Raw genomic sequence first — 21434 nt, 5'->3', positions numbered from 1 at the left:
GGTGCTCGTGTCTGCCAGTCCTCGGTCCTCTCTGCTTGCCTCTTCCTCTCTGGACATACCAGTGCTCTCAGATTCGTCTTCTTCCTTGCTTTTAATTGGAGAATACCGGCACTTCTTAGAAACCAGCAGGTACTCTGATACAGAGTACCTGCACTTCTATTTTTCCATTTTAAGAACTGGTAGCACGCCAATTGCTTTCTCTGCTCTGGTGTTGTTCCGTTGTCTGCCGACATCCCGCTCTGCGCACCAGCACCTTTTTATTACAACACCTTTAACCTCCATGCTGGGATTCTCATTGATCCTTATCCTACTAACGTGATCCTCTCTCAGCCCACGCTGGAGACGCGGTGTTCATGCATCCAAGCCCCCGAATGGTGGCTATATTGGGAGGACCTAAAACTCCCTCATTACGCTTACTCAGCTCCATCCAGGTGTTTTGTGTTTGTGATCCTTAGTGTGTTTTGTGTGCATGCTTTGTTTCTTGTTGCCTTGTGAAGGTGTCCATATCAGTTGTGTAGGATACAGTGCGCAGAAGGAAGGGAAGGTGGAGTAGGGGCCAGAGACGGTTGGGATGCAGTATTGAATTGCATTTGAACGTTTTGTGTGTTAGAATAAATATATCATTTGAACTCATTTGAACAGTGTTAGAGCCTACATTCACCCTATGTACAATGACATGTTAGGGCTTTTGGAGACATGAAGGTCATCAGTAATATAACTTTTTGTTGTTTGATTTCAATGTGCATTAAATATTTCCTTTCAGAGATTCGAATGCAGGAGTTGGTATCAATGGGAATTGCGAACAAGCCGTTCATGGATATCAAGCCGAGCGACTCTGCAATCAACGACCGAGCAATTGACTATATCATCAAAGGACGAGGTAAGACATAGAAATCCGTTTTTTATTTATGTATTAGTCTTTTTTGAGCATAAAATTGTGGAGCCCAAACATCAGTCATTTCAAACGAAGGACCTTATGAGGTATGATAATAATCACCCATCAAAAATCCAACTTTGCTAAGTTGAAATTTATGGTGTGCGATAAATGGCACCTAATTAGGAGTTTTAGGGAATGCTTCAGAAAACACTGGGCATTTTTCCCAAATAAATATTGTCAGGTTTGACCTGCCAATATTTATCGCAAAACTCATTGGCCCACATTTGCAGCGGTCCTTAATTGTTCTGGTATTTATGCATCTGAAAAATTCCTTTACTGAGTCGGAATATATTGGGTGTGATAAACACCATCCAATTATGAGATTTTAGGAAATAACATGCCGATTTTGGACCTCAACAAATTCTACCTGCTCTGTAAACACTCAGCAATTTAACAGGGTGAAAGTTAAAGGTGAGTGTTAGATATGTCAGCCTAAGGGTGGCCTTCCCTCAAACATTTTGCCTTCTCCCCTCCTGTTTTGCTGAATTTGTTTTTTGTTGGCCTTAGGACCCTGTGCACTTTACTATTGCTAACCAGCGGTAAAGTGCTTTTGCTAACTCCCTAAACCCTGGTAAATTGGCTCACACCTTATTAGCATATTCAATTTACTTAATAAGTGCTTGATAAATCGATACACCATATCCCCAGGGCCAGTAAATTAAATGAATCTAGTGGGCCTGCAGCACTTATTGTGCCATTCATTTAAGTAGCTTTTTCAAACATGTCTCGCCTGTGCAGTTTTAAACTGCCATTTTTACCTTGCAAAATAAACCCCTTGCCAGGCCTAAAACTCCTTTTTAACACTTGGATTGGTGCCAACCATTCCTCCAACGCTCACCTAGTCAACCCTCCGATCCAACCAAATAATGAAATAATTCACAACACTGCTTGGGATACACAGCTCCCCCAGTCCGTGAACCACTATCACTACACATGCAGGGGCTCCCACAAACCACATGTCTCCCACTTTCTCAGCCTTTACATGCTCCTTCTCTGACAACAATGCTTCTGAACAGCAGCCTCTCAACATTCTCTCCACCACTTGTCTCTACGACCTCTCCTCTTCGCGTCCCCTCACTCCTCATCACATTACGGTGTCTGACCATACTCCCATCACTTTAGGTAGGGATATTTCCAAGACTACTAACTATTGCTCCAAACTAAACAAAAACCTCCGTCACATACAATATTTTAGATAACTCCCCTCCCCCATCACTTCTCTGCCCAATACTCTATTCTACGCTGGATACTATACAATCTGATATACAGTTGTTGTGGGGTGATATCCTTAGTCTTCTACGCATCACCTCTAATCTAGAATTCAATATGTCAAAACTTTAGATCTACCACCAGCACTGTAATCTTCCTTCTCCCACTTGCCCTCCCACAGTTAGTGGTGTATACTCCAAATCTCAACCTAGATGGAGATGCAAATCTAATCTAGACCATTCCACCGACCCAACCGGCTTGTCAAATACCTTTCGACCACAGATATCCTTTCCCTTCTCTCTCTCTTTATGATCCCACCCACCACCTCCAGTTAGGATTCAAACCATTATCACCCAACCGCAAAGGATACCATATACCAAACCTAGACTCAATAATACATCTAACCTCAAACTTGTCCCCATCTCACACTCTTCCACTACAATTACCAAAACCAACCTAAAATGCTCACTACTCAACTGCAGATCAGCAGTGAAACACACTGTCGACATACAGGACTTATTACTCAACTTGGACCTGGATCTACTAATTCTCACTGAAACTTGGTTAAATTATTCCTCTTCTACTAGACATCCTGGTACCACCCAGTTACTCCTATCATCTGTCAAGATTGCGCTATCCGTCTTGGGGGTGGTATTGCTTGTATTTATCCATCAAACCTCTCTGTCAAACAATCACTTTCCTCTCCAACAGCTGTGAATATATGATGATCAATATCTCTACCAAAGACAACTCCACCTGCACTCTGCACACTTTCTACCATCCCCCAGGTGATAATTTTACCTTAATCGATTAAATCATGGAGATCATCTCCACCAGCCTTAACCCATACCACAACCAGATTTTCCTAGGTGACCTCAACGTTCACTGGAATGGCACTAAGGATCAACTAGTGAATTGCTTTATGGCTTTCCTCCAGGACCTCAACCTGACCCAAGTCTGTAATCGCCCTACTTATATAAAAGGGGCCATCTTAGACTTAATCATAGTCAACGAAAATACCATACAATTGGATTCTATTTCAGCCTGTGACTGGACCGATAATCACTGCATCGCCTTCTCCATTGTTGAAAAGGCAACCATTCACAAAGGCCAGCCTGTGAAAGCTAAACATTGGATCAGAAAAACACCCTCAATCTCAATCCAGACATGATATCTGCCACCAGCCTTAACCTCTTGTCTCCTCCCACTGATATGGTTGATGCTCAAGGCCTCACTAAGCACTACCTTAGCTCTATGTCTAACATCATGGACTCCAGTGCTCCAAACGACTAAAGAGAGTCCCGATAAGTAAAACCAATACCTGGTTCAACTGCAGCCTTAACAAGGAACGCTGTGTCCTTAGACTTGCAGAAAGAGTGTGGAGACAGACACCATCTCTTTGTGAACCTTAAACTGTTGTGTAAAAAAAGAAGGAACTACAATAGGTGCATCAGAAGTGCCCCATCTTCATTTTTCCGTCAGCAACTGGACACAGCATTCAGCTGTCCAAACAAACTTTTTGAACTAATGAAACAACAAACTAATGGGAAGCGTAAATCCTCCACATCTGACACAACAACCCTACCTAATTGTCAAAATGTTCCTCCTTTTTATCTGATAAAACTAAGTCAATTGGGGGGGGGGGGGCGTGGCTTAGCAAGCCAACATGGTGGACGTGCGTTGAGTTTGCTCCGCACCACCCGGTAACAAAATCCTTCCCGGAATCCTGCCCACCTGATCCCGTGCCGACATCCGGCTGACTGGAGGAGCGGCGGACCGGTGCCCCCCTGCCGAGAGGCCCGGTGAGCGAAACGGGGCTCGCACGCCAGTGGTATCGGGGCAGACATCCTGCGGCCCAGTGTGGCTTGTTGACTTGGAGGAGGCGGCACCCTTGCGTGGCAGAGGTGGCGCCGGAGACCTCAGCGGGGCTCCGTACAGGGCCTGGGAGTGCGAGGTGACCTGTGCCGCTTGAGAGAGGCCGCGGCGATCTGAGTGTGACGACGGCGTACTGGTGAGTGCGGCCGGGGGATGCGTAGATCCTTCCCCAAGCCCCCTGTCCCCAGCGGTGCCCAGAGGAGGAGGGGACGCACCGCCGGAGTCGGAGACGCTGCATCTGGGGCCCCGGAGGAGAGTGGCGGCGAGGCTTCGGCTGTCTTGCCTGGATTCGGTGGGGGGAGAGCGGCGGTGGTCCCCCCCTGAGATTACAATCACTGGAGCGGACGGGGCTCCCTGCCATCCCTCCCAGCCGGCGTGGCTTTGAGGTGAGAGTTCGGTGGTCGAGCCGGACCACTTGGGCACCCGGGTGATTCCCGCACCGCGGAGGGGCTACCCAGGCTGTGAGCTGCGAAGGCCGGCTGACGGATGGGTCACCGTGGCGACGGACGGGTCGCCGTGGCGGTCTGGGTCTCGGCAGCTAGATCGGGCTGCGGCGGACAGGCTTTCCCCCCCGCCCCCCTCCCCCCCCACCCGATGGTGCGGTAGGGGTGGCGCTGCCTGGTGGCCCCCGGGTAGAGTATCAGCGACTGGAGGGGGACTTCATTGGCCTACCTGCACGCCGGGGTGATCAAGTACTGGTGTTGGAGGAGAGCTGCGACGAGGGACGGCCAAGCGTATTGCTACTGGGAGTGCGGTTCTTGCGGCGGCGGAGAGTGCTGCCAGGATGGGGTGGGCCACATCCCGCGACGTGCGATGACGAGAGATGACAAGGGAGGCGGCCAGGCCAAACAGGGCCCGATAGACAAGTTCACGGGCCATGGGGCGACCGCAGCAGTCCCGAGCATGTCGCAGCCCGTTGGCCCCAGCAATGCTGAGCTGATGGCTGCGATTACACAGTCAAGAGACATGCTAGACGCCAAAATTGGGGCAGTGGGAGCGGATGTCATGCTACTCCGCCAGGACCTGCGGAATGCCGTGGATCGCATTACGGAGGCCGAGACAAGGGTCTCTGGAGTGGAGAACGACGTGGGATCACTTAAGAAGCGAGTCAAGGCGTTGGAGGTGGTGCAGAGGGGCCTGGCGGAGCGGGTGGAAGATGCGGAAGGGAGGGCCCGACGGAACAATCTGCGTTTTGTGGGTTTTCCGTAGGGCTGTGAAGGGGGGGACATGGAGGGGTTCTTGTCGTGATGGCTGGAGAGCTGGGTGCCATCGGACGCCCTCTCCCGCTGTTTTGTGGTGGAGCGGGCACACAGGGCACTTGCGCAGAAGCCTCCGCCGGGTTCTTGTCCTCGGCCGGTGATTGCCAAAATACTGAACTATCACGACCGTGATGTCATCCTGAAGCAGGCCAGGGTGAAGGAGCCTCTGCTGTTTGAGAACACACGCATTCTTATATTCCCGGACTATACCCGCCTTGTGCAGCAACAGCACCAGTCCTGTTTGGCGGCAAAGGCCTGGCTTCGTGCCCTGAAGCTTCCATACACCCTTCTGTACCCGGCCAGGCTGCGGGTGGTCTACAGGTCTCGAACACATTTTTTCGACTCACCTGAGGAGGTTTTTAAATGGACTGTATGCCTTCGGCCACAGTCGCCCCCGGGCTGGGGGACCAACAACGAGGCAGCTGACGTGGCTGGGGACAGTCAAAAGACGAAAGGGAAGCACCCCTGGCATTCTAGATCCCGGAGGCGCTCCAGATCCCGCGGCTCGGTATCCGGGCCGGCTCCACAGGCGGGTGGGGGGGGGCAGCTGAAGGGTTACTATCCGACAGTTCTGCATGGTGACTGGTCTTGGCGGCTTATGTATTCTTGGGGAATGGGGATCGGGGGGGATACGGGACTTCTGCTGTGTGGTTAGCGGAGCGCGGGCAGCGCACCGGTAGTTTTGGGCGGTTGGGGGGGATCCATTGGATAAGACGACCCAGTGTTCCCAGTTGGAGCCTGGAGGCCAGTTCCACCGTGACAGGTGCTTCAATGTTTTTGAGGTATGGGGTTGGGGGGAGGGAGGATCAAGGGGTGTTGGAGGTTTGTTTGGTTATTGTTGACCGCACGTATCCCATGGTAAGTCTGAAACACGAGATATGGCACAAGATACTGCGCAGCTGGGAACCGTGAAGGTAGTAAGTTGGAATGTAAGGGGGGCCCTAGATAAAATTAAGCGGGGGCGCTTTTGCGATACGCCAAGCGAGTGGCTGCGGACATACTGCTCCTACAGGAGACGCACCTGCTAGGTACAAAGACCCCCTGCCTCCAGAGGTATGGGTATACCCAGGTTTTTCATGCGGGTTTCACACGGGGGTCCCGGGGTGTAGCTATTCTAGTACATAAGCGGGTCCCGTACATACATGCTCAGGGGTGGACAGATGCTCAGGGACGATATGTCTTTGCTAAGGGGCAAATAGGGAGTGATTGGGTGGTGTTTGGAAGCGTGTATGCCCCACCCCCGATGTCCTGGGCGCTTGTGGAAAAGATCACCGCCGTCTGGACCGAATTCTCAGAAGTTGCATGTGTGGTCGGCGGAGATTGGAATGAGGTGATGGAGGGTTCCAGGGATCGGTGGAGGGAGGGGGGGAGGGCCTGACAGTTCGACCCGTACCAAACTGAGAGCCTTGATGGAGGGCCTAGACTGGGTGGATGTCTGGCGGCGCCTTCACGGCGCGCAGCGTGCATGTACATATGTTTCTGCGGTGCATGGATCGTTCTCCCGGTTAGACTACATTTTTCTGTCCCGAGATCTGTCCGGTAGGGCCATGGGGGCCGTGATCCTCCCGCGGGGCCTTTCGGACTACTCTCCAGTTGCAGCGCTGCTGCGGCTGGGGCACTCGCGGCAGCCATTCCGGTGGCGCCTATCGGTGTGGCACCTGCAGCAGGAGGAATATGGGTCATGCATGCTGGAGGCGTTGGATCAGTACCTTTCCATTAACGTGGGTTCGGTTCCCGGGGCCGCATCGGTGTGGGAGGCGCTTAAAGCGACGCTTCGCAGGGTAGATATCTTGTATTGTGCCATGGCGCGACGGCGTAAGGGGGAGAGGACCGCTCAGGCAGAGGACGAGATTGCTGCCCTTGAGAGCCGGAGCGCCGGGGAGGGTGGAGGCCTGGCCCGTCGTCAGCTCCTATTCGAGCAACAGAATTATGCCTCAATGTTAATGGAGGAGGCGCGCCAGGCATAGGTGGCAACTCGTAGTTGGGTTTATCGGTGTGGCACCTGCAGCAGGAGGAATATGGGTCATGCATGCTGGAGGCGTTGGATCAGTACCTTTCCATTAACGTGGGTTCGGTTCCCGGGGCCGCATCGGTGTGGGAGGCGCTTAAAGCGACGCTTCGCAGGGTAGATATCTTGTATTGTGCCATGGCGCGACGGCGTAAGGGGGAGAGGGCCGCTCAGGCAGAGGACGAGATTGTTGCCCTTGAGAGCCGGAGCGCCGGGGAGGGTGGAGTCCTGGCCCGTCGTCATCTCCTATTCGAGCAACAGAATTATGCCTCGATGTTAATGGAGGAGGCGCGCCAGGCATAGGTGGAAACTCGTAGTTGGGTTTATCAATGGGGGGATAAGTCGGGCCGGATGCTCCATAGGCTGTGTCAGGACATGAACCATTCGCGGGCGCTCCCGGAGCTGGTGGATACAGCTGGGGAGCCCATTTTTGATCCTAGTGTGCTGGCGGAGAGCTTTGTGGTATATTACGCGGACCTCTATGGTCCGCAGGATGTCCTACCGGTAGAGATGATTGAGCGGTTCCTTGCGGACACTCCTCCTCGGGCTCTTTCGGATGCGGTACGGGAGGAGTTAGAACTCCCACTAACGGTTGAAGAACTGGGAGAGGCGCTGGGTGGCCTCAACTCCGGTAAAGCGCCGGGCGCGAACGGATTCCCCACTGAATTCTTTCGAAAATATTACCTGCAGCTTGGCCCACACTATAGTGCGGCCCTTGAGGAGGCTCGCGAGCGGGGGACGCTCCCGCGGGATTGGCGATACGCAGAAATAGTGGTGTTCCACAAGCCTGGTAGGCCCCCTGAACTCCCTGCATCATATCGCTCAATATCCCTCCTTAATGTGGAGGCTAAGATCCTGGCAAAAGCCTTGGTGAATCGCTTGCTGCCCCATATTACGTCCTTGATCCATCCGGATCAGGCCGGATTCATGCCAAGCAAGGCGACGCGCCATAACATTCGGCGGGCGCATGTAGCTATTGCGGCTGTGCAAAGATTGGGAGTTCCGGCGGCGCTCTTATTGGCTGACATGGATCGGGCCTTTGATTCCTTAAGTTGGCAGTACCTCTTTGCCCTGTTGAGACGCCTGAACCTTGGGCCAAGATTCCTCTCTTATCTACTGTTGCTATATACGGACTTAACGGCTTTGGTGCGGGTGGCGGGTGGGTCGGGGCACGCGTCAGGGCTGCCCCCTGTCCCCGTATTTATTTGCGCTGGCGATTGAGCCATTGGCGGCGTGGGTCCGTGTAGACGCACAGGTTGCCGGGTTTGAGTGGTCCGAGGGCCTGTTGGATCGCATAGCACTATACGCGGACGGCGTTCTCTTCTTCCTGACTGATATCGATCGGACGGGGCCGAGGCTGCTGCGGATCATGCAGATATTTGGGGAGACCTCGGGTCTCCACCTGAACCCGCAGAAATCTGCACTGTGGGTCCTGGGGCGTGAGGCCCATCGGAGGGGCTGGCGCACTTCGGTTCAGCTGGCAGTTGGGGGGCTCAAATATCTGGGGGTATTCCTGTCGGACATTCCGGCCATTGCATATGAGAGAAATGTGGTCCCCATATGGGATAGGGTGCGTGAGGACGTTAAGCTATGGGCGCGCATGCCGCTGACTATATATGCTCGCTCGGCCATCTTCAAGATGGTCGCGCTCCCCCGGCTGCTGTAATAGCTGCAGAACCATCCGTATGCTATATCACCGGGCTGGTTCCGTAGAGTGAATACAACTTTGGGACAATTTCTCTGGGAGGGAGGCGGGGTGCGGGTGGTGTTGCGAACCTGCTTCCTCTCGGTGTATAGTGGCAGCCTGGCCGCGTCAGACATACTCTCCTACTATCAGGCGTCCCATCTCCTCGTCCTAAACGAGTGGTGGTATGGGGATAGGAGTGATCCGGCGTATGCGGTCGAGCAACGGCTCATGGATCCATATACCTTGCACACGATCTTATATGCGGCTCCCTTGCGCTCGGCGCTGCCGCCGGTGACTCGTGTTATTTTTCAATTCTGGCCCTGAGGCGGATGGACTGGTGGACTAGGCTCATGTTGGAGACCCCACTGTGGCATAATGGTCGCCTGCCCCAATTGGCTGCGTTGTCGGGCTTCGTGGGCTGGGACCGCATCGGTATATCCACGCTTGGGGACGTTGTAACACTAAAGTCCTTCCGGTGCCTGCTGGGCGAGTTCGACATGCCCTCATCGCAGTTTCTTAAGTATCTACAGTTCCGGCACGCAATCACTCCATATTTGGAGGGCCTAGATGAAATTGCCGAGATTAAACCGCTGGAAGCCAGGGTCTTTATGGGGGACCTCCAGGAGCGCAAGATTTCTCGGATTTATCAAGCCTTGGTCATTCATGGGGCCCCAACCCTGCAGACCCTTAGGGACCGGTGGGTGGAGGACGTAGGCCCATTGGATGAAACAGACTGGATGGAGGCGCTGGCGTCGCTCCGCGGGGCGGCAGTTGCGATGCGCCTCCGCCTGATACAATTTAAATTTTTTCATAGGGTATATTATACCAGGCAGCGGCTTTGGCGAGCGGGTCTGATCGCCTCCCCGGAGTGTATCCGATGTGGACATGCGGAGGGAAATTTCCTACACACGGTGTGGTCTTGCCAGGGCCTCTCCCGCTTTTGGAGGGGGGTCCTTGGGTGCCTCGCGGAAGTGTTGGGGTGGGACATACCATCGGATCCTAGGTTAGTTCTTCTCCACGTGATGGACGCCGTTGGGGGTAACATTTATAAGAGGCATTTGTTGTTATTAGGTCTGACACTGGCTAAAAGAGATGTGGCCAGGTCATGGAAGGCGCCGGCTGCCCCTTCAGTCAATGTATGGAAGAGGGGTCTGGACTTTAACATGGGTCTAGAGCTCCCGGTGTTTGAGGCTAGGGGGTGCCCCCGCTAGCACTATAAAATCTGGAAGCGATGGGCTGACTACCAAGGGATATTTCTGGAACCACCGGTGGTTGGGCGGGACGAACAGCGGGTGTGAGTGGTCCGTGGTGGAAGGCCCCCCGAGCGAAGCAATGACGACGGTGGGTCAGCTGGGCGAATGTAGGGAGAACAATATATATCATTGCCAGCCATGAGCAGGTTAGCGGTCGGGGGGTGGGACCCGGGGGTTTGGGGAGAATTTCAGAGTTAGTAGGGCTTTATTTGGTTTGAAATGCCCTGCATTATTTTACTATAAAAGGAAAAATGTCAAGATGATGCAATATGACAATGATTTGGCAGTACTCTCTGGGTTACAGAGACCTGCATAATACATGTTCTTGATAAATAAAATATGTTTTCAAAAACTAAGTCAATTGACAATGAGCTCCACATTGCTGTGAATTGTTTACCGCCTGAAACCCAGTCACCATGTACCTCCACCTCGCAGGAAATTTCTCCTAGCAACCTTCTTTTTAAACCTAAAACAATGCCTTGTGGTCCATCTTTCAGACATTTGAGGACACTGACATTGCAAAAATATTGTCTTCCACTAAACTTTCCAACCACTTCAATGACCCTCTCCCCTCCAAATTCCTCAATGAAACTTCACGCCTCCTGATACCCCTATGGACCAGAATTATCAACGCCTCTCTTACGGAAGGCACCATTCCGGACTGTCTAAAAAGTGGACAAGTAACACCTATACTAAAAAAGCCAGACGCGAACCTCTCTGATCCCATCAATGTTCGCCCCATTTCGAGCATCCCAACCTTAGCCAAGCTCCTGGAAAAATGTGTTCATCAGCATCTCTGCAATCACATTGCCCAGCACCAACTTCTCAGCCACTGCCAATCTGGTTTCAGACCAGGTGACAGTACTGAAACTGCCATGGTCCACATTGTCGACGATGCTTTACGCTTTCTCGATCATAATGAATCCTGTTTTTTTAATCCTTCTTAACCTATCATCAGTGTTTGACACAGTCAAACATGAAACCCTCCTGAACCTCTTAGAACTTAGGATGGGTCTCTCTGGTACTGTCTTAAAATGGTTCTGCTCATTCCTACAAAACAGATCTCAACGAGTCCTAATCAATCATGACTTATCTGATCAGACACCGGTCACTATCGGTGTTCCCCAAGGTTCTTCACTTTCGTCCACCCTGTTTAGTCTTTACATGGAACCCCTGACTGAAATCCTCAAACACTCCATCATCTCCTACCATATGTACGCTGATGATACACAATTGTGCATGAAGATTACCCTTCCTAACGACATCAGCACTCTCAATAACATCTTGAGCAAAACTCAACACTGGTTAACACTTAACCACCTCAAACTTAACCCCCTCAAAACTGAATTCCCATTAATCTTGCCTCCCAACCCCACCTCTAACATCAAAGACTGGCTAACACTACTCACCCCACATATTGTTGATTCAGCAAAATCCTAGGAATAACACTAAAGAACAACCTCTCCATAATGAATCACATCAGCTCCACAACCAGAGGGGCCGATTTCCATCTCCACGTCTTAAGAATACTAAAGCCTTTCCTGCCCAATGCAGATCTCATGATGGCGGTTCAGGCTCTCGTGATCTCCAAACTTGACTATAGGAAGGCTAACCTTGTTGGCCTACCGAAAATAAAACTAGCACCGTTGAGGGCTACCCTTCATACTGCTGCATGGCTCATCACAGGAGTAAAGAAAAATGATCACATCGCCCCAGCCCTCCACTCTCTGAACTGGCTACCTTATGAATCTAGGATTCACCTAAAAATAGCCTGCATGACATACAAAGCCATCCACCACAACACTCCTCGCTACCTGGCTCAGAAACTGGTGCTATTCGGAAGGAATAGAGCTTCTCGTAGTACATGCTCCCTACTGCTGAAACCCCCAAAATTTCACAAAAAGAAAACCTATAAGAGATCTTTCTCTGGAATTGACCCAAGAATTTGAAACTCTCTTTCCCCAGAGATCAGGACCATCCCTTCATTTGTTCTTTTAAAAAACGAAGTAAAAATGAGACTACTGAATAATCTCCTTCCTATCTGAGGCGACTATCCATGCCAATTTGATTTATTTGCTCGTGTTTTCACAATGTCTCTTAGTATTATCTTTTCATGCTCTATATTCTATATTTTGCTCCTTGTATATTTGAGGCTATTTATTAGGTTGTACAGCGCTCTGACACCAACATTTTGGTCATGTTCGCACTTTATAAAACTTTATAAATAAAATATTACATATTAATCACCCTTAGGTAGGACATAAACAGCCCATAGAGCAGGGTGCAGTGTACATAAAAGTTGGACATGCACTTTTATGATTTACAAGTCCTTGTAGGAAACCCACCTCTCTATATAGTGCACCACAATGGGGTTCCCTGTAGAGAGGTCAATGAGACCCTTATTGGTCTACAGAGGCAAAAGTAGATAATCCTAATGCTCGCTTTTGTGGCACTGTAGGCAAACAGTTTGGCTTATCAGAGGGTAGTGCTACGCATTTGTTGTACTCACACAGGCAATAAATGATACACACACTATATTAAGGAAATCAAGACCAAATTAGAAAAATAGCACTTCTTTTTATATAAATATTCAGAGCGAGAACTTTGGGTACACTGTAAATACTTTTCACAATACGAGAAAATCACAATAAATACAATAATCACTATTGTGTGCTCATTTACGCACAATACATTTCCTGTGGAAGAAAAAAGGCAATTGGAAAATCAATGCAACGCTGTTACTGTTGTGCTTCACATTTTAGAATCGGAAGGTTCGGGGGCCAAGATCCAAAGTTCAAAGGCCGAATTCTCGGGAGCTTTCAGGTTTCACCAGGAGCAAGGGAAAAGGGAACTTTGTAGCTGGCTTGCTACGAAGACAGGGGGCCACCTGTAAAAGCAAAACAACGGGGGACTTGCAGGCAAGTTCGAGGACTCTCAAGGGATAGTAGATGTTTCAAGGGCTCTGGGGCCATAAAAGCACTGCTGGATTGAAGATGCCCCAGCTGGGTGGGCTTGTTGCAGTGAAGATTTGAAGCTGGGCAAAGGTGTGCAAAGAAGCAACTCGCAATCACGGGCTAGCACCTTGCAGCGACGATTCTGAAGTTGCTGGGCCGCTACTGAGGTGGGTCTCCGGAATCCTGATGTCCATCGTCAGATGTTGAATCGCTGTAGAGCTGGAGTCTCTGGGTATAATAGGTGCCTTTCAACTCTTATGGGTTCTGGGGCGTCTAGACTTGGTGCAGAGCAGAAGTACCTGCAGCCCAATGGACCTGGTGCTTTTACAAAATTTAAACGATTTCCTTGAACGGCAGACACAGGCTACTGCACTTTAAATATTTACATAGAACCTACTACACCCCTGCCAGGCTCTACAAATATGGTCTTAGAGACAGAGATAACTGTATACGATGTAATGCTCCAAACGCACATGTCACACATTTGGCATGGGAGTGCCCTGGTATACGTACTTTTTGGAGAGAGGTAATTAGCATATTAACAAGAATGCTGGGATGTGTAATTCCTGAGACACCCTTAATTGCTGTACTGGGTTATGATAAGCCAGTTCCCAAGGGTGTGCGAAAGTTAGCTGCCATTGGACTAATGCTAGCCAAAAGACGAGTGGCTATGAGATGGATGAAAGGCCGTTTACCTAAATTGGCTGACTGGAAATGGACATGGCTTACTGCTCCACACAATCCGAAGCTTACAATGCATTAATGCCTATAAAATGTGCACCTAAAGACATATGAGGTCCGTATAGATCATATCTATTGGAAATGTCGGCAACTGATGAGGTGCCCACAGACACTCGAACAGGTGTGGGTTGAAGTAGTATTCTGTTGTAGCGTTCGAGATAACTGCTAAAGGAGAACTGCACGACAACATATGCATATTGACTATTGTTTGATTTAACTGTACAATGGTAACAATGGAATACTGTTATAGTCATGACACTTATCAGATGTAGCACTGCTTGATGATACATTATGATGCGATGGAATTGTGATGTGTACTGAAATGTCTTTCAATTTGGTTCTTGACGATTTCTTGTTGTAAAGTAAAATGAAAAATAAAGTAAAAAAAAAAAAAAAAAGAGTGTACCTTCGGCTGGCACTCGGAGCATCGGTCAGGCTGGGAAGCTGGACAACACTAGACCGGACTTTGCTGTTTCGGAGGCCTGCGGCTGCAGGGAGATAGTACCTCTATCTAAAGGGAGTTTCTTTGGTGATTTGCGAAGTGCTGGAGACTCTCCAGGGTTTGTGGAGTTAACACAGTGACGAGGATGATGATTGTTGAGTTTTGTGGCAGCAGGCAGGAGTTTGTGCCCAAAGTCCACCATGAGGTCTGCAGTGCCTTGACCAACAGCGTTTCTTCGTTCATCTTCTTCATGTGTCTGTGGATACTACTGTTCAGGTTCTGGGGATGCCACCTAACTGCTACATTTAGGGACGTTTACAAGGGAGTGACAGGTAGTGGCCAATGGGCACCTTACCTGAGGTGACTATGCCCTCTAATATGCCCACCTCCTGTGGGAGGAGGTCATAGCCCTAGTCCTGATTGGAGAACTCCCACCATCTTCAAGATGGTTGGCACTGAAAAATGTGCTCACCTCGCCTCCAGCCCTTGAGGGGTGGAGTTGGCAGAGGGGGGCACACCTCCTATTCTTTCTTCATTTCTTCAGCTGTCTTCCTGACAAACGGGGGTGAGGACAGGAAGGGGGGCCTGCTCCTTCTATCGGGAGAGACTTGGGTTGAATTTCAAGCCCTAAAATAAAAAGGGTTTCGAAACGCATTTGCACATTTTCACCATCAGGGAAACAGTTTGTTTTATAAAAAGTGTATAGCAATTGAGGAGAATAAAGGTTTCAAAATATATATCTTGTATGAAAACTAATTTCCCCTGTTGGACGATATCCCAAATTTGTTCCATTTAAATAAGTCTTGATGGTTATATGGGGTACCTTATTGTCTTTTTCCTTGACTGGTAATGTTTTCAATTGATATATGTATGTTGTGTCTCCACTTGATTTTGCACTTGTGAAGTATTCCTTTGTAAAATCACTAATGGAATTTGTTTTATTTGTGTTTATTGTTCACTTTTTTAAATCTAATTGTCAAATAGTCTAAAATGTGAAGTGTTGCCCGTGTCGGCCAGGAGTATTTCTAAAACATGTATAATACATTTCCAAATAAGAAATAATTAAATGATGTAGACCATCTTATTCGTGATTTTGGTCTTAGTCTGTTTAATAATTGACAGCCAGATTAAGCTAGATATTTCACTTTTTTGTAACTTTTAGAAAGCTGGCATTTTCTTGTTGTAACCATTTAGTGCCTGCAGCCTTTTTCATGGGTCACATTTTGAAAGTGGTGGGGTGTTAATGTTGATGACCAGTTCCACAGAGCAATGGGGCACATCAGTAAACATGATTTTAACAGCCATGCGAAGTTTAATCACAATTTAGCTAGGCACGAGCAGACTACAATCTGGAACAATGCACCATAAAAAAGAGAACAGGGTTAAGCAAACATTAAACACAAAAGCATTGGAAAAAGAACTCAACAAAGCGTAGTAAGCAGATAGACCGCACAGCGCACACATGTCCCCACAACACTGAGAAACATAAGTGAAACTATTTCTTTCACCAACAAACAAGAACTAGCCAAACGAATGAACTCACACGCTCAAATCACCTTTTTTTAAATAAATTACCAGTTCCATCTGATCTCTACGAGTTGCACAGAACTCCTATTTGTCCCAGGCGAGGCATATTTATTGTTCCTTAATGGGCACACACTTTTGATAGCGAGCTTTAAAGAGATAGCGACATATGCACCTCATCCAGGCTCTGCAGGTAAAATATGGGGTGGAACAGGTGGTCACAGCAGGGACAACCTAGACTAGGTGATAGCGGGAGCGTCCTTTCAAGGTATTGATGTTTCTGTATGGCTTAATGGGATGCATCTAGGACTTTCTAGGCATACAGACGAGCAGCAGTCAGTTTTGGGAGAACGCATTTCAATTTGTTTCAAGTACTCTATGTTTACTGTACAGAGAGTTCTTAAACCTTAATGCATTGTGGGAATTGTAGTCTTGGTTCTCTTAGTTAGAGTTAATTGTGCCAACGCTTCATTTCTCAACAGTTTTGCAGACACAAAGGACAGGGCAGGACTCATTGTGAGGTGGAATCATCCCTTCAGTAGCTGTGAGGTTGGTAAAACATTGGTAATAAAAATTAGAAAAAGAGCGCACAGACCTTTTTTGCAACCGGTTAATATCTAGTATTAATGGTTTTATACCTGCTTGTAAGGATGATTCACACATAATTTTACCTCCTTCACCAAATAAATTTACTTTACACCCGCTTAAGGTTTAACCACAGCGTCACATAAAGGAACATATGATTTGGACACAAGCACATTTTTCTAGCCATCAAAAATGTTGTTAATGTAATGTAAAGGAGTTTTGTAAAGCACAGACAGTTACCCTGAGGCATCCAGGCGCTGGTGGATAGAGAACTTCTGCTGTGGTGGATCGCTGGTGGATGGTTTTATTTAGATATTTTTTTGATTAAAGAGAAAAGTTTTTAGTTGTTTACGAAAGGTGAACAAGTTCGGGTTGGACCTTAGGTGGAAGGGGAGAGAGTTCCACATCTTAGATGCATTGTAGGAAAAGCTGCGACCACCTGCTCTAGCTCTTCGTATCTGTGGAACAGCAGTTAAAAAGGCTTTCGTTGAGCGGAGTTCTTTTTTGGGATGGTAGGGAGTGATCAGGGAATGATTAATCAGCGGCCCCTATCTCCAGAAGGATTGGTGGGTAATGCACATGGTCTTAAATTTGATCCTCTCTCTGACAGGGAGCCAGTGCAGGGATTTCAGGCCAGACCCTATAGAGTTCCTACGCGAAATTCTGGACCTGCTGAAGTTTGTTTAAACAATATTCTGGGGATCCCAGATATAAAGCGTTGCTGTAGTCTATACGAGACTGAATTAGGCCCTGGATAACTACCTGTTTTGCCTCAAAAGGGAGTAGTGGTAGAATATTTTTGAGTTGCCTAATTAGGCCGAAGCAGGTTGCTGACACTTTGGTGGCTTGTGTGTTAAAAGTCAAAGCTTTGTCTAACCATACTCCGAGGCTCTTTATGTTGTCTTTGGGTGCAGGGGGATCGCCTAGGCTGGAGGGCCACAGAAGCTCTACAGTGGAGGGGGCCTGAGAACCAAGGAGCATTAGCTCCGTCTTGTCTCCGTTGAGCTTTAGGCATGAGCTTGTCATCCAGCTCTTTACCTGCTCCAGACAGGGAATCAAGTTGGTTTGTGATTGCTGGCTATCCTTAAGTGCAAGAGAGACCACTAGCTGGGTGTCGTCCGCATAAGTGACGATGGTAATGCCGTGCGGACGAACAATCTCTACCAGTGGTCTCATGTATGCATTAAAAAGCGTGGGGCTAAGTGAGGAGCCCTGTGGCACCCCACACCCCAGAGGCTTGCTTGCGGAGACTGAGGCTCCTTCAAAGACACTGAAAGTACGGTCTTTTAAAAAGGATTTAAGCCAGGCCAGGGCTTCTCCCGCTATTCCCAGACTTAGTAGACGGTGGAGGAGGATTTGATGGTTCACCGTATCAAATGCGGCGCTCAGATCAAGGAGGATCACTGCCACTGCTCCTCCCTGATCTAAGATCCGCCTTGCCTCCTCTGTGACCGCTACCAAGGCCGTCTCCGTAGCATGCTTGGGTCGGAAACCAGTCTGTGAAGTGTCCAGCAGTTGGTTACTCTCGAAGAATTTAGTTAAACAGGTATTAACATATTTTTCGAGGAGTTTGCTTGTCCAGGGGAGTAGTGAGATAGGCCGATAGTTGTTGAGGTTACAAGGGTCGAGGTTGGATTTTTTTATAAGTGCACGTACCCTCGCATGTTTCCATGTTGATGGGACTGTGCTAGTTGTTATCGAGGAGTTCAGCAGTTCCAGTAGTGTGGGAAGAATTACCTGTCCAACCGAGATCAGTGAGTTTGGTGGGGCAGGATCACAGGGTGAGCCAGATTTTATTTGGTGCATTAACGAATCTAGTGTGACTGAATCTAGTTGTGGGAGGTGGACTAAAGTGTTGTGGAGAGATACTTCTGTTTCTGCTACGGAGGAGTAGCTTTTTTGGGGGGGGGGGGGGTTTGCTCCCGTGTTCGGAAAGGATGTGTATATATTATTTATTTTGGTAAAAAAGAACTCCGCTAGATCATCACATCGTGGGGGTTCAATGAGGTTAGTGGTTAAGGGCGGGGGAAGCGTGGTGAGGCTTTTTACCGTTCGGTACATTTCTTAGGGGAAGTTAGCTGCTTATGTTCTGCACCAGCGTGGAGTCGTGACTCTTCCCGCTTCTCAGGTTTTGTAACTGTTCGATAAGAGACTTACTACAACGCCAGACTGAGCAGTGTTTTTGGGATGCTAAATGATAACTCTAAACTGTTGGTTGTCTCGAGCCTGGCTTAGGCTTGGCTTTTGAGTGCTAAAATATGAAAGCAAAAACAACAATAGATGGACAGAATGCAGATCAATGTCATACATTCACCCCAGTACAGAGATCTGGGCTTAAATCCATCGTTTTTTTGCTCACCATGCCTTTCCAGTTTGAACCCAGCCATATGCAAATCAGTCTTGACCCTGTGCTTCATGGGAACAGTCCAGCCCGAACTGCCAAGCCAGGTCCTCCCTGGACTGGAAACAAGCATCCTAGGACCGGTTTCGGGGTTTCACCCCTCTTCAGCCAGGATAGCTTGATTCCAGTGGCATGGAGAGCGCGGGACCCACGTCTGGGCATACCCTTCCGACTCGGGGTGACAAATGCAAAAACAACAATAGATGGACAGAATGCAGATCAATGTCATACATTCACCCCAGTACAGAGATCTGGGCCTAAATCCATCGTTTTTTTGCTCACCATGCCTTTCCAGTTTGAACCCAGCCATATGCAAATCAGTCTTGACCCTGTGCTTCATGGGAACAGTCCAGCCCGAACTGCCAAGCCAGGTTCTCCCTGGACTGGAAACAAGCATCCTAGGACCGGTTTCGGGGTTTCACCCCTCTTCAGCCAGGATAGCTTGATTCCAGTGGCATGGAGAGCGTGGGACCCACGTCTGGGCATACCCTTCCCACTCGGGGTGACAAATGCAAAAACAACAATAGATGGACAGAATGCAGATCAATGTCATACATTCACCCCAGTACAGAGATCTGGGCCTAAATCCATCGTTTTTTTGCTCACCATGCCTTTCCAGTTTGAACCCAGCCATATGCAAATCAGTCTTGACCCTGTGCTTCGTGGGAACAGTCCAGCCCGAACTGCCAAGCCAGGTCCTCCCTGGACTGGAAACAAGCATCCTAGGACCGGTTTCGGGGTTTCACCCCTCTTCAGCCAGGATAGCTTGATTCCAGTGGCACGGAGAACGATGGATTTAACCCAGATGTCTTGACTGGGGGAGAATGGTTGCATTGTCAGCATTCCGTCCATCATTTGTTTGTTGTAACGCTTTTCGCCCTAAGTGGGATGGGTATGCCCAGACGTGGGTCCCGTGCTCACTGCGCCACTGGAGTCAAGCTATCCTGGCTGATGACGGCTGATAGCCAGAAACCGGTCCTAGGATGCTTGATTCCGGTCCAGGGAAGACATGGCTTGGCAGTTCGGGCTGGACTGTTCCCATGAGGCACAGGGTCAAGACTGATTTGCATATGGCCATGTCTGAACTGGGGTGGCGTAGTGGGCAAAAGAACGATGGATTTAACCCAGATCTCTTGACTGGGGGAGAATGTCTGCATTGTCAGCATTCCGTCCATCATTTGTTTGTTGTAACGCTTTTCGCCCTAAGTGGGATGGGTATGCCCAGACGTGGGTCCCGTGCTCACTGCGCCACTGGAGTCAAGCTATCCTGGCTGATGACGGCTGATAGCCAGCAACCGGTCCTAGGATGCTTGATTCCGGTCCAGGGAAGACATGGCTTGGCAGTTTGGGCTGGACTGTTCCCATGAGGCACAGGGTCAAGACTGATTTGCATATGGCCATGTCTGAACTGGGGTGGCGTAGTGGGCAAAAGAACGATGGATTTATCTCAGATCTCTTGACTGGGGGAGACTGTCTGCATTGTCAGCATTCCGTCCATCATTTGTTTGTTGTAACGCTTTTCGCCCTAAGTGGGATGGGTATGCCCAGACGTGGGTCCCGTGCTCACTGCGCCACTGGAGTCAAGCTATCCTGGCTGATGACGGCTGATAGCCAGAAACCGGTCCTAGGATGCTTGATTCCGGTCCAGGGAAGACATGGCTTGGCAGTTCGGGCTGGACTGTTCCCATGAGGCACAGGGTCAAGACTGATTTGCATATGGCCATGTCTGAACTGGGGTGGCGTAGTGGGCAAAAGAACGATGGATTTAACCCAGATCTCTTGACTGGGGGAGAATGTCTGCATTGTCAGCATTCCGTCCATCATTTGTTTGTTGTAACGCTTTTCGCCCTAAGTGGGATGGGTATGCCCAGACGTGGGTCCCGTGCTCACTGCGCCACTGGAGTCAAGCTATCCTGGCTGATGACGGCTGATAGCCAGAAACCGGTCCTAGGATGCTTGATTCCGGTCCAGGGAAGACATGGCTTGGCAGTTCGGGCTGGACTGTTCCCATGAGGCACAGGGTCAAGACTGATTTGCATATGGCCATGTCTGAACTGGGGTGGCGTAGTGGGCAAAAGAACGATGGATTTAACCCAGATCTCTTGACTGGGCGAGAATATCTGCATTGTCAGCATTCCGTCCATCATTTGTTTGTTGTAACGCTTTTCGCCCTAAGTGGGATGGGTATGCCCAGACGTGGGTCCCGTGCTCACTGCGCCAGTGGAGTCAAGCTATCCTGGCTGATGACGGCTGATAGCCAGAAACCGGTCCTAGGATGCTTGATTCCGGTCCAGGGAAGACATGGCTTGGCAGTTCGGGCTGGACTGTTCCCATGAGGCACAGGGTCAAGACTGATTTGCATATGGCCATGTCTGAACTGGGGTGGCATAGTGGGCAAAAGAACGATGGATTTAACCCAGATCTCTTGACTGGGGGAGAATGTCTGCATTGTCAGCATTCCGTCCATCATTTGTTTGTTGTAACGCTTTTCGCCCTAAGTGGGATGGGTATGCCCAGACGTGGGTCCCGTGCTCACTGCGCCACTGGAGTCAAGCTATC

At 49.3% G+C, this 21434-nt stretch overlaps 1 protein-coding gene across 2 annotated transcripts in view; it reads left to right on the top strand.

The window, feature by feature from the left end:
* The window catches only part of PLEKHG4 (pleckstrin homology and RhoGEF domain containing G4), a 1592954-nt gene that overhangs the window by 1385084 nt on the left and 186436 nt on the right, over positions 1-21434 (top strand). For both annotated transcript variants that reach the window (XM_085638629.1, XM_085638628.1), the window contains exon 17: positions 764-880. In XM_085638629.1, coding sequence (XP_085494755.1) covers positions 764-880 — 117 coding nt within the window. The remainder of the gene's footprint in view (positions 1-763; positions 881-21434) is intronic.

This window comes from Triturus cristatus, chromosome 12, assembly GCF_964204655.1.
Source record: "Triturus cristatus chromosome 12, aTriCri1.1, whole genome shotgun sequence".
Lineage (NCBI taxonomy): Eukaryota > Metazoa > Chordata > Amphibia > Caudata > Salamandridae > Triturus > Triturus cristatus.
This window is presented reverse-complemented; position numbering and strand designations above follow the sequence as displayed.